The 17,432-nt window shown below is 42.7% G+C and overlaps 1 protein-coding gene across 1 annotated transcript in view; it reads right to left on the reverse strand.

Annotated features, from left to right (window-relative positions):
* The window catches only part of LOC125284438 (neuronal PAS domain-containing protein 3), a 274,366-nt gene extending 258,798 nt beyond the window's left edge, over nt 1–15,568 (reverse strand). The window contains 1 exon segment of the mRNA XM_048228381.1: nt 14,242–15,568. Coding sequence (XP_048084338.1) covers nt 14,242–14,396 — 155 coding nt within the window. The 5' untranslated portion in view covers nt 14,397–15,568.
* Nucleotides 15,569–17,432: the final 1,864 nt, after the last annotated feature.

Raw genomic sequence — 17,432 nt, forward strand, 5'->3', positions numbered from 1 at the left:
GCGGATCATGCACATTCATCTTGCTCAGACAACTTGCTCCAATCCATAAAACAGGCATTAATATAAAGCTATCACACAGCTTAGAATTTTCATTTTAACTGACAAGGTGCTCCATTCATCATCATAGGTGGCACGTCTGGGCTCCCAGATGAGCCTGCCTGGTGGTGAGATGGGCCGGGGTGGGCAGGGATGGGGAGGACCAGGGGGTGGGGGGCAATGGTGTAGAGTGGGGGCATTTTCCCTCTCTCTCTCTCTCTCTCTCTCTCTCTCTCTCTCTCTCTCTCTCTCACTCACTCAAAGGCACACAGCTACAGTACACTCCACTAAAGGGCTCTTCAACTTTGTCCCAGTAGGACAAGTCCTCTCTGGGGCCTGTCAGGCAGAATACTGGCTCGAGGTGCTCAAAGATCCCCTCCAGGTTAACCGGTGGTAAGCAGCTCCATCAATGCTGCTGATTCTACCAGTGGATGTCAAACTGTTTCTGCAAGTGAGAGAGGTGCATGATACAGCACTTCCAGAGACATTTATTCAAGTGTTTCCTATTTCATGGAACTAAAAAAATGAAAACGTGTGAGCTATGTGAGTGTGCAGGTCACAACCGAGTGCTTTTTACCCAGTGTGTGTTTGCTGTCCACAGATGTTTTAACATGGCTCTGAAATATGCATTTATAAATGTTGCCCATAAAATGCACTGTAATGTTTCTACCTCAGCTACATTCATTCCATGCAAACTTCTCTAGGGCTGCTTTTTACTGTAGTAGACAAAGTAAATTCCATAACCAGACACTTACTCTAAAACAGTGCAGGAGCCCTCTATGGAATTATCCAAATAGATTTGGTAAATAGATTTCACCTGCAGACTTTTAGAGTAGACTGTTGCCCTTCAGTTAAGTGCTTGTAAAATGAGGGATGTAGGAAGCGCTACAGTAGACCATTATGATATAAAACAAAATCTCTTAAACACTGGGGGAAATTGGAAGCATACTATTAAGTCTGGCATGTATGGGAGCAGCAGTAGATTCCATCATGAACAAAGGCAGAAGGAGACAGTGGAGTCAGCTGTGGCTTTGACAGCGAGCTTGTTTGACAATTAGCACCAAAGACGAACGCCGTTTCCACGGCGGCGGAGGCAGGTTAAATCCGCCGTTGTCACAACAAGGCGAAGTGGGGGAATCTAAAATGTTCTAAAGCGCCCGCAAACCAGTCTCAACAGAACCACTAAGCAGCCAGCAAGACGAGGGCCAAGGGGATCAAGATGACATCCATTTTAATGACGAGCTGCGCAACTTAACACAAATGTTCTCTCAGTGTTTTCAATTCCCAACGATTTTGCCAGTTTCACTGCAAACAAGCGGGGAGAAATATCTTATGACAGCAGTCGCCTTGATATGGTAAACAGGCAGGCTTTGAAGTGGAGCGCCAGATTATGCATTGCTGAAGAGAGATTTTTAAGATTACTCTTGTTATGTCTAATGATGCAGTTCATCGGAAAAACAAACAGACTGACATTTTCAGCATGAAAAATAATTTGCCAAGAAGCCCTCAGAGTTAGAAAGAGTTAGAAAAAGAGATAGAGAGATGGATAGAGAGAGAGAAAGAGAGAGAGAGAGAGAGAGAGAGAGAGAGAGATAGGGGAAAAGGGAAGTGTACAAGCGAAAAGAAAAGCTTAAAAGCTAAATGTTTCCCTCTCTCTCCAAGCGCTAATGAGTGGGCTGGAGAGAAGCCTGCGATGGCGCTAAAATATTTATGACGAATATTGGGGGAAGTGGGTGCCAGTGGAATTGTAAGACTTCCTGTGGAATGTGTCTGGGCCAATGAGAGCCAGAGCTTACTGTGTGCCAGCCAACTACCCCCAACATGCCTCAGTCTCTCGCTGGCACCCCACTACAACCCCCCACCACCACCACCACACCCCCACCCCTCACATCCCTCTTAGCAGATGCTCTGTTCATCTGCCGTGCTACACAGAAACTGTTCAAATATTGACATACAGCTCCACCCCCACCCCCAAACCCCCTCCATCCCTACTGTTATTAACCCTTTGTGTTTTGGGTACAGAGGCACAGCACTCTATTTTGGGAGAAGGCTTAGTTTGGGGAACAAGGGTTGCAGAGCGTTCAGCTAAATAAGAGTTATGTCCTTTTCTTTTTTCCCCTCCCAAATCTCTTTGTTTCTGTTTGTGTTCCCTTTGGGTTGATTAATTGTTCGGAGCGCAATGAAGGGAGGAAAAATAGCAAGCTGTGTACGGCGCCATATGTTTATTTGTTAATAACAAGCATTCATCTTTTGCGGTGTCAAAAGAGCTGTCTAAGAGGTTGAACCCAATGCTAATATTCTCACTGAAGCTACACATGAATACCATCCTGCAGCAGAAGCATAGCAACACAAAGCTGTGTGTGTGTCTCTGTGTGTGTGTCTACATGTTGGTTTTTGTCTATGTGTTATATATGAGTATGTGTGTGTGTGTGTGTGTGTGTTATATATGAGTGTGTGTGTGTGTGTGTGTGTGTGTGTGTATGTGTGTGTATATGTGTGTGTGTGTGTGTGTGTGTGTGTGTGTGTGTGTGTGTGTGTGTGTGTGTGTGTGTATCTCATTGGCAGATCTTTCCTTACCATGTTTTCAGTTTATGGAGACACTTTATTTAAGTGGACATGTACATATGTCATCTGAAGGCAGCTCGCGACTAAAGATTATAATTACTACGCCAGCAGCTTCTCTTAAAGGTGAAGAGCCACAACCACTCAAGCTGTCACGTACATCTACGTCTAGTCTTCAGAGCCTTAGGCAAGCCATCACCCTTCAGTAAAACAGATCTCCAACAGCAGTCACTCTGTATGACTTTACAATATGCAGACTGCTTCAGGCTCACCCCTCTCACCCTGACTAAGATTCCAGCTAATTTATCAGTAAGCAAACAGAGAGGGTGGTCCTAGTTGTGAGTGTACATGTATTGAAGCTTTGCATTGCTAATGACATGTTAATTAAACACCAACAACACCACTAATAACACGGACATTGTAAAGACACATTGTTTTTATGTTATGCTGCTTAATAGAAGAAGACAAAATCAATAACAGAATCAATAAATGTGATGCAGTATGAAAATTATTACATTCTAAGTGACTTACCTGATTTGATACAGTAATTATTTCACATTTTTTAGTGCACAATCACACAGTATATACACTGCATGTGTTTGTGAATCTTGGTACAACAGAAACATGTGCACAGGCATAACTGATTATAATGTGTCTGTGCATGTTTGACGAGCACAAAAAAATGAGCTCATATGGACTTCAGGGAACGTTGATTATGTACAAAAATAACTCCAAGATAATTGCCGTTTAGTCTGTATTTAGTCTGTATTGCTATTAAAAAAAAATCTACTTCATTTTTTCCCCCATTTAATACAGTACAACCCACCGTTAATTGTGGCGGGTGGAGGTAGCATACTGCATGCATTAGGAGGTGGCGGCTGTATTAATAACAAGCGCAGATAAATGGCTGCTGTTTGGCTAATCACAAATGGATTAGCCATTAGGTGCCTGCGCTGCAGTTGCAGCAGCAGCTGCTGCTGTATGCGGTTGAGGCAGACAGAGCTAGACGCACACGGCTGGTCACACAGGGGCGGCCATCTTTACCACATATCCACCACCATCCTCTCTCCTCATTGCTACTCTATTATGTGTCTATTGCACCTTGTGAATGCTGCTTAGCAATCAAAACAAAACCACCATGTTGGGTGATGATTCAGGCCATTTGGTGTTGTTCATCATCTAGCAGACATATTATTGTGTAGATGTATGTCAGTGTCCTGCTGCTGATTAAAAAAAAGACAGAGAGGTGTGAGTAGATGGGCAATATAGTGAAGTGCTGGGTCGGGGACATGATATGTGAGAATCTAATTGGTGGAGTCAAAATGACGCTGATAAGGAAGAGAAGATTAACGTGCTATTAGGGGGCCGGGGAGAAGCTGTGAAACGCCTAAGAAAAGATAAAGAGCCAGGGCACTTCAAAATATAAGCAGTCTGACAGGCACAAGGTCAGAGTAAACCAGACGGGTAAAGTCCTATAGCTCTGCTTTTGCCCAAGAGCCAGAGCCAAGCCAAACTAGACTACGTCTGTCAAATGTTATTCTTAAATCCTACCCTACCCTTACTTGGTCACATTTTATATTCGGTGCAACAGCAACACTGCAGCTATAGCCTTAGGTACAGTATAGTACATAATGCTAGCATGCTAACATGCTACTGAGTAAGAGCACATGAACCCAGATCCTAAAAACATTTTGTAACTATGCATTCAGGGCTTAGCATTAAGGTTAGTGTATGTTACTTCGATAAGGAAATTGTCACACAAAGTGTCTAACTTCTAACTATGCTACCAAACAACAAATATCATGCCCTCAAGTTTTCTTGTTATGAAATGCACTGCCAATAAATGTTAAAATGCAAATGGCTTTCCAGAAGCGATATGTGGAAACAGTGAGTTCTGGTTTGAATTCCACAAAGATAAGAGGGTCAGTGGATTGTTTTCTCTAGCTTTTTGATAACTGCATATCATCACATATTATGCCACAGGAACACTATTTAGAGGAGAATTCCAGGTCTGAATAGAGCTGGACAGACTTTCAGTCTTCCATGACATTCTGCACCTCAGCGTTTCTCAATCAGGTTTAATGCTTATAGGGCAATAATGTATTTTTTCCCGTATTTGAAAGTCTTTAGGATGTATTTAAATGAGAGATTTAGTTAATGAGTTTGGGCAAACTCTGGAACAGTCTTTTAAGCATTATCATTCTCATTAATTTTCAGAATTACCCACTGTGTTGTGATAGCTGTCATGGACTTCAAACTTCAATTAACTAAATACTACATACATCCATATATATATAATCTCTCTCTCTCTCTCCCTCCCTCCCTCTCTCTCTCCCTCTTTCACTGTGTGTGTCTGTGTGTGTGTGTGTGTGTGTGTCTGCCTATGTCCAGATTATGTTTTATTTTTATAACTTTGTAATTTACCATTTTAGCTTTCGTTCTTGAGACTGCAAGTTAAGCCTGATATAAATATGCAAATGCCTATGAGCTGCCAATAACAAAGCTTTGTCCCCAAAATTAATGGATTTTTATTCTCTCAATTCAGCAACCCAAGGTAACACAATAAAATGCACAAAGGTGACTTCATTCTCACAGGAGAACGAATTAGCAAATCAACAACAGAATTTCCCTCTCTCTATCTCCCTCACATCTTGCCGTTTGTTTGTGCTTTTATGTGATCGTATCCAATCAAACAGGCGGCAATGCATCACAGAGGACTACTAAGGTCACAATCCCATACATCTTTATGGTTATTAATATCAAGCGACACCAGTACAACTGAGAGGTAGAGAGGAACACTTAGAGTACTTTTGCAACGAGATAAGCTCTTGATGGGTACACATGTTGCCGTGCCACTGTCTCTGTCATTCGTCCTAAAGAGTTAGGCTGTTGGACCTGTGAGTATTCCATTACTATTTTATCTGTCTGGAGGCTTGTGAAGCACTAACAATTAGCCTTCCCTTCACTGTGATTGATACAGGCTTTGCTTTCAATTTGTTCCACTACACAGATCATGAAATTCTGAATGTGCCCATCCTTATTGACCTGGACTTTCTAAGACAGAGCTACAATGAGATGAAAAGAATTAAAAGAAGAGGGAGGTGCAGAACCATGAAATAAAGAAGAGTTGGTGGAGAAAATAAAATAAATAAACAACGAGCAAAAAAAAAAAAAAAAAAACAGAACAACCCTCCGATTCGTTTCAAGTGCGCTTGTCAAAGAAAGTTTGTTTTTGCAACTGCAATTGAAAAAGTTTTCTGAAGATTTTGCCTTTTCTTTTTCACTCCTTTGAGGAGGCGTATTGTTTGAAAACCTAAAAAAACCCACTTGACACTCATCGAAGAGCAAGCTGGTCACTTGAGCATAATACCACATGAAAAGCTAGTAAAATATATTTCTGAACTTATAGTAATATAAGAAACAGCATTTAAGAAATCTTATTTTTCCCCCTTCCTATATCATGTCAATAAAATATTCTGAGTGTTTGTGTAAAGGCACCTGTAATAACTGGTGTGAAACACCGAAAGCTGGTTTCCATGTGCAGCAGTGTAGATCTGTCAGGAATATGTAAAGACATACACACACACAACATAACAACAAACTGAACTATGGATACTACATAAAGCGCATATGAAAACATCTGGTTTCAGTATGTACTTTTCAGCGTGTTAAAGTTTATAGTACCCTGGCATCAGCAGCACTGTCAGATCTGATAAAAGAGTGACTGGATAAAACAAACACAAGAGTGTGGTGGAGAGCAGCTGTATCTGCGGCCAAGACACACTGCAAGAACCCAACATCTAGCACAACATCAACACACACATACTGTATATGCTCTCTCTCTCTCTCACACATACACACACACAGCACACACACACACACACACACACACACACACATAATAAGGAGTGTGGTTCTGTCATGCAGAGAAGCAAGCCAAGTTTGAGCGAGGAATCAGCTGGGAATAAATAAAACCCCAAACTCGCTCCAGCTCCATATTGTAAGTTCAACAGGCCTGCAGGGAGAAAATGCCGAGCTCCAATTTCTGGAGACGAGAAACAACTGATGGAACTTGACTAAAAAAAAAAAAACGTGACGACGTGCCCTTCTCCACATCTACATACCCCGTGTCCCTTGGGTGCTTCTCACAATGATTTACAGTCCGGGCTCTCCAATCAATCTTCAGGGAGAGATCGAGTGAGAAGATCCGCTTTTTCCTTGAATTTCCCCTGGGGATCAATAAAGTATCTATCTATCTATCTATCTATCTATCTATCTATCTTTTAATACCCACAATCCAAACAATCTTTCAAGCCAATATCAGTCAGCAGAAGCTAATACAGCTGCTGTTTGCTGCAGTGTTTGGTCACATCTCCCAGAGATCCTCAGAACTTGGGCTGCAAATTCCCAGAACTGTTGGTGATAAAATCCCACATTTTCTTATTCTTTTACTGAACATTTACTGAAAAAAAAAAACAGTTGTAGTTTGCATAAAGTTGCAGGAAAACTCCTAAATACTGTATATGCTATGACAGCATTTGGACGTATTGACCTAAACTAGCAACAAATACTTCTTCCACCCAAATTCCACCCAAACCCTACTGGTCATAATGACAAACGGTGTACATCAGTGAGCACACACTAAATAAGCTTGGCTCAGACCCTCCAACACTGAGCCATTGGCAGCTTACATGGCAGGAGTAAACAAGGGTGCCTGGATCTCGGCTTCAAAGGCCCATGTCCTTTAACAAGCATAGGAAAAAGGGATAGTGCCATGGTGCACCCCCCCCCTCCCCACCCCCATATATAAAACCCCTTCCATGGTGGGTGGATGGGGGGCTTCTTTTGATATTGGCTTGCGTGAGGAATGCTTTGCTCTCTGACGAGTGGCTTCGATGCTCCTGGGAGTGTGCGGGAGTGGTGCTGAGTTATGGCGGTGACAGGTGGAAGGGGAGTTGTGCATAATGCCCCAGCCAAGTCCATTTATTCTTCACTAAGGTGAGCAACCTGTGTCATGGTGGGGGTGGAGAGGGTTGGGGAGTGGAGTACGAGACCAGTAGCAGACGTGAGGAGGTGTATGTATGAGGGAAGAGTGGGGGTAAGTGCAGCATATTTATTTTCCCCACTGTTTGGGCCTAAAGTGAATAATCAATTGTAATTTCACAGTGTCAGGCTGTGATCAGCGACTGGGTCATCACAGATGTAGGCAGTCAGATTTGGCAGGGGCGGGAGGTGGGGAGGGGGGGGGGGGGGGGGGGAGGAAGGTTGAGGTTGATCAGGAGGTGGAAATGAATGGGGTGCAATGTCACCACCCCCCGTTTCTGTGTGTGAGTGTGTGTGTGACAACTCAGGTCAACAGCCACATGGATTTGGCAGGAGGGGGGGGATCAGAGGCAGCCAAAATGCAAACACACACACACACACACAATACACTGCGAGACACACACACACACACACACACACACACACACACACAAAGTGCCATGCAAGCAAGGGTCCTGTGCTGTAAGCCAGGCAGCTCTGCCACTGGAGGAGGAACTTGGATGAAAACACGGAGGCGCAGTGGCAGGCATGGACAGGGCTGTGGGCCGAGGGCACTCCTCGCTGGTAGCCTTCGCCCGAGAGCGGCGCACCTAGTCCAGGAAGCAGATGGGAGTCTGCGGGGCAGAACATCTGTGTGCTGCCGGAGAAGCTAAATGAAGGTCCCCACATCCACTGTGAATGTTAAAGAGATAAGAGGCCTGCTTTGTGCAAGTCGGCTACGAGCCACAGCAAACATGCCAGTGTCAGACGAGGGATGGGGAGGGGAAAGCTGCAAGAGTCGCTCTCTGAGGTCACTTAATGGAGGTAAAAAAGAGAAAGAAATAAAAGAGAGAGAGAGAGAGAGGGAGAGAAGAACCAAAGGAGCAGGGGGCAGTAAAATGCAGAGGCTATATAGGGGGATCTTGGTTTTTAACTACCCCTCGGTGCTATTGAATTGAGCTCAAGGACAGGACCCCACAAAGGTGCGCCGTCAGCACCCCACGCAGACCAATATGTAATCGCCAGGAAAAAGTGACATGAAAAAGCTGCATCCTCACACACACAGCCCACAGTATAAATTAAGCAGTCCTTTGTCCTCCCTTGCAGCCAGTTCAACACAAGTTGCCATCTAATTCACTGAGAGGGGTGAGGGAGAGAGAGAGGAAGATGGACCATGTACAGAAATCATGATAACCAATCTGGTATGTTGGCTGACTGTCCAGCTGAAAATAATACTGCCACCAAAAAGAGCAACATTTCAGATACAGCTCTCATACTGCCGATACACAACTGGCATCCTAGTGCCATCCTTGTTCTTACCAGTAGCTCGTATAGACAAATGAAGCAAGTATATGTGATTCATTCAATTAGAAAAAAAGCAATAATCTCTCAATAATAATAAAATAAAATAATAAAAAACGGTGCGTGTGTTTCTGATCATAGATCTGACTGAGAAACACTTGTTCCCCGTGGCGGTCATGGCGGCCTCGGCAGCTGGAGGATGAACTCTGTTTTAATGTAGCGCGGCCGACAGCGGCACCATTACCTTTTGGCGGGATGCACCTTCTTTATGTCTCGCTCGCTACACACTGACCTTCACGGCGACATGGGCGAGTGTGTGGCGGCGAACAGAGAACAGCTGTAATCACCGCACCACATGCGCCGCCGTGGCGACAAGGTGGGGGGTGTTACAAAAAAAAACAAGAGAAAGGTAGAGGGACACAGAGATGGAGAAAAAGAGAAAAACCACACCAGAAATCCTCTGTAATTGGGAGAATCCCCCAAATCGTACTGGCTTATGCATTTATGTTTCTGGCATGAATCCTATCAGAGGCTTATGTGTTTCTACTACACCTGTGCTCGTGGTGGGTAGACACAACACAGCCAGTGTTGTTGACGATCAGCCGTGCAGGCAGCAGACGACAGTACAACAGTTTTGCCTTCTCAAATAAACAATACCTTTAGGCTGTGATAAACAGCATCACAGGCATTTTCATAATATGCAGTATAAGCATACATCCTGCTAACATTTTAATGCTCAGTTCTCCTTATGGAGATGTTATGCGATGTCGTGTTTCTTTTCCTAGAGTCACGTTCACTCTCATTTATATTTATTTGATCATCTGCTACAAGAGGAATTGGCACAATAGGTGTAAGACAATACATCTCTACAAACACACTGATCTTGTACTTGTTGCTACATTGCACTTCGCCTGACAAAATACGCCACTAGAGAAGCTTCAGCTGATAAAAACAAAAAGGAAGACACTAGCCTTTTTCCCAGTAACTGCCCTGGTGCAGAGAGAAAACTGCTGAACGAACTGTATTTCAGCACCAGCACACACAGCTCGAGCGACCCAGAGCTTCTCACATTGACATTACTCCCCTCAGGATCCTGTCCAGCATCCGAGTCCTCCTTAATTCGCTTCTATAAATCCTCTGAACTAGCAGAATAAGGAAATGGGTCAATTTAGCACTTTTGTTTGCCCAGGGGTGAGGAGCTGGGGGGAGGGTGGGGGGTTGTGTGTGTATGTGTGTGGGGGGAGGGGGTGGGGGTGCAAGGAAACAGTTCCTAAAACACAAAGCCAACTTTGTGGTTAGTGTTGTGTATGAACTCCAGCCAGCTCCATTCCTCCTTTGAGTGATTCCTCCTCCTCCTTCTCCTCCTCCTTTTCCTCCTCCTCAACCTCGAAAACTGCCTGTGTTTTACAGAAAACTGCTTCTTCTTCCCTTTTCCGAACTTTAGGACAGCGAGTGGCGGAGGTGGCAAACACTGCCAAGGCTATTTACGGGGCATTAAATCAAATAAATACTCCTGCGCCTTCAATCAGAGCCTCCGAGCTGAGGCGCTATTTGGTTCGGCTCTCAAGCAGAGGCAGAGAGCGAATCAGAGGGGTTGATTTGGCCTCTTGCGGATGCCAATAGGAAACAGGTGATAAAGAAGGCAGTCATGCAAAGGGCTGTGAAGTTTTCCCCCCTCACTCTCAAAAAATTAATTCCATCTTGAAGATGCCTATCACGCAGATATGCTCAGAACGGCACACAAATATGCCCCTGCCAAGGAGATTACTACACACTGACTTAGCATAAGCATTCTCTACTACTGCTACTCCTGTGGCTGCAGATCTAGCTAGCCTATACAGGTTGAAATACTCAGCTTGAGGGCCTGCAATAGTGACTGAGTGATTGGCTGATTGGCTGCTATGCTTTAAAAAAAACTATATATATAATGTCTAATGTATTCACTCATGTGTACACTCAATGTGTACTGTATTCACTCATAGTTTTCCTTTATAATATTTATTACATTGCATGTCAGTGTATTCACACAGGGAAATCACTGGTCACAGAGAGTGTGATGATGGAACACAGAACATTCCCAGATGGGTAAAATGCATGTTGACATATTGCTTTTTGGACATTTTGTCATGCAGTTTACAGGTACTACTTCAGTCACATAGCCTATCATAAGGGAAACGTGAATCAAGACCTATTCTTATGACCTATTCCTATTCTCTTGGCTGCAAGAAACACTGTGCATGCTTTGCCTTGGACTGTCAAAAAGAAACTGTTGATATTGCTGACGTCTTTCAAATGAAATATTAAAAAAAAAAAACATGACTGAAATTAAAAGAGATCATCAGCATGCATGAGCAAGCTTAATGCAATCATCGTGAATTAATCTGAGCTGAACATAAATGCCACTACGGATGGATAGTAGTTCCATTTTATTTCTTTAGAATGCTTTCAAACACACCTCTCTATATGACGACAATGTGGATATAGACAACCATAGAGCTAACAGCACCGGACTGCCACTTCGTGCAGATAATCCTATCATTACCTTGCGGAAGGTTTCTGATCCGATAAGACACCGGAGTAATCCATGTGCTACATTTAAAGTTCCTCAACAGCTGGTTGCTGGTTTATGCTAATTTCCCACAAGCTTCCAAGGTCCCGCTGCAAAGCAGCAAGTACAGAAGAGTCCGGCCTAGCAATACAAAGAAGCTGCTCAGAAACAATCGGCAGCAATGTCAACGTTATATTCTTGGATTTCACCGGTCCGTAATACCCACGCAGCGGAACGTAAACAATGCGAAAGTGGCCGCATTACTACACACCATTCTCAACAGCGCACTAGCCAATACACACGGCGTGCCCTCTGCGCTGTAAAACATACGCCTTCTCGGTGTATACCTGTTACCCGAACGTCAAGGACCCAATTCTTCATCGCACTCCTGAAGAAAGGGCACCACCGAAACTTCTGACATCTCCAGTCAAAAATGCAAAACATCTCATGTGCATCGACAGCGTTCTCTAATATAAACAGCAAACCATGCGTTACCGTTCTCTTCTTGAAGGGTCTTGCTGAATGCTCGGCTTGGTGGGCGCCATCTTCCTGCAATTATTTGATTTCTTACTTTTTTTTCTTCAGATTTATTTTGACATAGAGCCGAGACCACCGACAGCACTGCGTTATGTGCACTATGAGAATTTCAACAAAGCCATTGCGTTTCTCTGCACCAGTCGTGTCCCTGTCTTCGTGTGTTGACGTTCAGTGCGTGAAGAAAGGAGCGAAAAAAGCCGAGACCGAGCTCCAAAGGCATGCCAAGAAAGTGAGTGGAAACCGGGGACGCTTCACGAATCCAGCGGCTGTCCTTACTCTTGGGCTTGAGGAGAGACAGCGCGACAAATTATAGTATAAACGGAACCATCATTTCATTACATTTCCCCGCAGTCCGTCCTTAGCTCCGGTGCTTCATAAAGCCTTATTCGGAGTCTGTTTGTCTGCATTTTTCAGCTTTTCCTGGCTCGCTGTATGTGAACTGGGGGACTCATCTCTCCTGCCGGCGCAACAACGCCACTCAGTTGTAGTTGGAAACAGTTTTCAATTTCTCGAAGTACAGGTTGCAGTACAGTAAAAATCTACCCAAATATGTTAAATTTAGGCATTGGTAAAATTATGTCTCTGGTATGTCCATCTTATTGTTATGTCTAAAAACCATTCTTCTGAAAGTGTGTGTGTGTCTGTGAATATAGAGTGTGAGCATGTGGACAAATTAGCTTACATTTTCCAATAATAAAAAAAAGCTTTATGTCTAAGATATGGTTTAGGGATTCATAATATATTCATACATGTTTTAATAAACAGACTGATGGTGATATTTGGCGATGGGGTGCACATGGTTACGTTTAAAATTCTTTAAATGATTGTATGCGAGTTATGAGGGAAAAGTGAAGAGGATGTAAAATTACCGCAAAGTCCTGGACTGGTTGTCTTAAAGCATATTGTCATTGCGTGATTAATAGTAGCCTTGATACAGTAGCATAGTCGAAAAAGTAACAGTAGCACATGACGTGACGTGATTTTTTAAAAAATATCTGCTAAAATGGGTGTGAATGTGCGAAAGTCATGAGTTGACAGCACTGTTTATTGTAATATTCTACTTTCACTGATACGCGCTATTTGACCAAAATATTTGACATAACCTTTGACCCATCAAGGTCAAACTGGTGAAAAGCGTGTTGTTTAGATTTGACGTGCACGAAACGAAGAGCTGACTAAAATATTGCATTTAATACAACTATACTGACACTAATTAGTACAGTAAAGAATGAGAATCTATGATAGACCACTACACATAGCCTATCATGATTGTTGAGTGAAGCCAAGTTAATTGTGCATCTTCGGTTTAACCAAGGGTGAGTCTTTCCATTGACAGGTTTATTGATTATTTGGACAATATAAATAGCGTGTTATCTCAATAACAAAATAAACTGGACCAGTGGAGTTAAATAGTGTGGAGCCTACGTGGGTGCTATTACTCAATACAGCTATTCCATTTGAGTTCGCATACATACAATAACGTGCTGCATTGCATGGAATGCTGTGAAATATAATATCCATGTAACATGTTTTTGTCGCCATTGAAGTTCATATACATCTGATCTCAGTGTAACTTGAATTTAAGGGAAACTGTCAATATAGCTGAATTGTGAAACTGTTAATATAGCTGTATTGTGAAAGTTTCCTTTTTGTGTTTGGTAACAACTTAATCGTTCTCTTGAGATTTCTTAATCATGATGAAAACACCTTAATTTGCGTAAAAGAGCAACTGTTGGCAAACCCAGTGTGTAATTGGTGTGTATCAATGCGGTCTTCTAGGCTATATTTCATGCCCGAAGCGAACAACCCAAACCAATACCTTTGTGTAACACCATGGCCTGTGCATTTTGACTTTTTAAAGTCTTCAAAGTGATGTGTTACTCTGATGAACTGTTAGAACAAAAGTATTATTAGCCATTTTTTTGTTTCTTTGTTTGGGTTGATGAAAACAGTCTTCTTTCGTGGGTCGTTTTTCACACGTTTGGTCCAACAGGACTCTATAAGTTAGCAGACGCATTTATTTCAAAACTATGCCATAGTCAGTCCACATGATAAAAATGACGGACTGCAATAGGACATCTAAGATAATAAAAATATTTCTTTATGTTATTGGTTGTGCGTAAAATGTACGCTTTACGCCAGCTTTGGACACTGACACTCGTGAATCGGGCTTCTTTCCCTCTTGTTTACCAAATGAACTTAGTGAGCAGGTTAGTTTATTCTGGTTTACATACCTTTGCTGGTAGGAAGTTATCCCTTGGACGTTCTGTGGGTTCCCGTTGGTGGCGCCGGGGACTCTGCCCACGGCGGAACCAGCTGGCATTCCCCCGGCTCCTCCACCTGCTGCAGCCGTCACCTGAACGCTGAAATCCGGGAAGATCCTGATCATCCCCGCTCAAAGGAGTACAACACGAACTGAGTCTATGTGGATATTTGTGAACACAGCCTTCCCTCCAGCCGAACAAGTCACAGCTCAATCCCATTAGTGATGGTTACATCGGCCATTCTACGTCTTGATTTCAGTATCAGCGAAGAGATAACTGCAGGATTCAATGGGCTTGCAATGGCATAGATGCCGGTGGTGTTAAGCTAAGCCAAATGCGACGTCCTGTGTACACGTTAACTGTATGAGCATAAAAGTTGACGCTAAACTGAAGTAATTCTTCCTCAGCCTTACATACTGCAAACACGTAGCGCAAAAAAGAAAATGCACCTAGAAGTGCCAAATAAATGGTTGTAAATATCCAAGGCGCTTCAATGTAGACAATACTAATCACACATGTCAAATGTAGCCTAAGCAAAGCGACATTAAACAAACTAGCATTACTCTAACCGAATGTTATGCTTTTATGTCCCACTGGTTTGCATTACAAGAAAAGTATCTGTGGGAAGTTGTTTGCATGCCTAAAATTTAAGTTTTCATTGATTTAAAGTAATGATAACATTATTATTTGGTTATAACAATGCTACATTTATTTACTTCTACGTGGTGCTGAAGTTAGTAAGTTGTGTAATATTTTGTTTCATATGGATTTTCCAAAAGCTCCATACAAATTAGGAAAGTATATGTGCCTGCGTTTGAACCCGCCTTGTAGAGCATCCTCATAAGATGCCCAGCAACTTTGAAAAGTTTATCCTTGAGTCGCGAGCTCTAACCATAACTACTGTCCGTAGATGTCCGTCCTCAGAAAAATCAATAGCTTAGTCAAAACGACTCACTATTAAATTTCATCTCCTAGTATGGATAGATGTAAATCACTACCGCGACGCGATCGATGAAAGTCCCAATGAATTACGCATTCGAGCTCCTGTCACAATTATGTGCTAATGATTTCGTGATCTGAGAGCAATTGTCAACAAGGCTTTCTTCTTGGCAGTTGCAGACGATGTGTTGTGTGTTAAAGTGTCTCCGAGGCTGCTTGTCTGAAAGCGCTAAGCTCTAACATGCAGCGGTGCATTTGTAAATAGGCTTGTTTTCTGAGAGGAATGTCCCACGGATACGGTGCTGTTATGAGCTCTGCTATGTAGCTCCAGTATCCCTAGCGCGTGTGAGCGGATGAACTTGCTCTCAGCTGCTGCTGATTAACCGCACCGCGCGAGCAGCTCGGGAGCGCGCGATGTTGTCTACCGACCAATCACAGGGGTGCTTCGGGAGCGCGCGTGTGGTGCAGCAGCAGTAACCCCTTACACCCCGGTACACTGACCATGATGTGTGTCTTTTCAGGTACTTGTTAAAGGCATGGCTATACAAATACAGTTTTAAACAATATACAATCTGGAAAGCTGACTCTTGTATGGCCGATCGAGGGCGGAAGAAGAGCAGTCTAAATGTGACGTTTTGAGTAATTATTAAAGCAAAATGACAGCTCATAAAATATAATTGAAATATTTATGATATATTCACAGATCGCACACCATAAAGAATGCATTGGCTGTCCAGTAACTGATTTGTTTCTGGGTCAATATCTATCATTTTGACACAAAAATTCGAGGCTCACTACAGAAAACTCACCACTGGCTTCAAACAATGCCAGATGACTAGCTACAAAGTGCTTCATGAATAAATAAGCCAACTATAACAGATAGAGTTCTATAAATATGCTTGTGTATATAAAAAGACAATGTGTATATTGCAATGCCCCATGAATCTATGTATTATTAAGTCATTCAATATTTTTCTCTTGAAATAACCTACGTCGCCCTCGACTCAAAGTGAAGGGAAGTGTTTCAGATGGAGGTGCTCTGTGAAGCATTATTTCAGCACAACGGTCAGCTCTGTTTTCACATTAAGGGAGCTGACCAAGGTGCTGAAAAAAAACAGGCTAGGTTATTTTTTCTCATAAAACTAGCTTACAAATTGGGTAGCAATCAGTATCTCTGATATCAGACTGAACAGCTGGTCATATTGCAGGATCAACAGCAGTGATGCATTTTATGTATGTTGGTAAGGTGGGCCTCTTAAGGTCAGTTGTCAGGTCAGGTCAGATTAGTCAAAATACAACTTAAAATCAGGTACATCAAATTCACAATTACTTACTAAACTGGCCGTTTTTTTACCAAATAAAGGGCAAAGCAAATAGTTTTGTTTCCAAAAATGAACTTTGTGGTTTAGGTGTCCTCACACTATGTTTTGATGAACTTCGGAAACAATTTGGATGATCATTGCTCATCAAAATCTTTACAAATATCAAATAGCCTATTTGAAATTAACTGAAAGGGAGGATTTAACCAAAATGTGAGTTAAAGTCAGTAGATAGCCTTAATGTAAAAATGCAGCTTGGTTGGTTCTGTAGTTCCCATTATATCCTTCCTCTTCTTGACAGGTAAATGGACACTTGATGCCCATTGTTTGATATGACCTCATATGACCTGACTACAATCTGGTGTAGATTTAATTGAGCAGATGAAATACCTGTCATGAAGATTGGCCTTATAGCATAAATGCATCTCTGAAGTCAGTCTTTGGTAACAAATTCTAAGTGTATACATGGATATTGATAGCAGTCACAGCAGTCATGATTTTCTTGTATGGGGCATCCTGCTCCTCAATAATACTGCTGTCTTTTCATGAATTGCAACCTTATCTGCAATACAACACATTGTTTTATATGATATTTTCAGTGCTGCAGCAGATATGCCCAGAGATGCTTCAACACTAGTATCTCATTCCAGCTCTTTTATCCTTTACATCTGACAACTGCAAGGCACACACTTGGCTAAATGAAATGTCTACACACCTTAACTGATGTGCTCTCTGGCTGTTTCTCTAACTATCTCTCTGTCTCTTCCTCCCTCCCTCACCCTGTCCCCCCTCTCTCTTCCCCCCTCTCTCTCTCTCTCTCTCTCTGATTAGCTGTAACCTGAAAGAGTGACATAATCTCCTCACAGCCACATTGACTTAACATTGATTTCAGGCACTACCATG

The sequence above is a fragment of the Alosa alosa genome, chromosome 19 (genome assembly GCF_017589495.1).
Source record: "Alosa alosa isolate M-15738 ecotype Scorff River chromosome 19, AALO_Geno_1.1, whole genome shotgun sequence".
NCBI lineage: Eukaryota > Metazoa > Chordata > Actinopteri > Clupeiformes > Clupeidae > Alosa > Alosa alosa.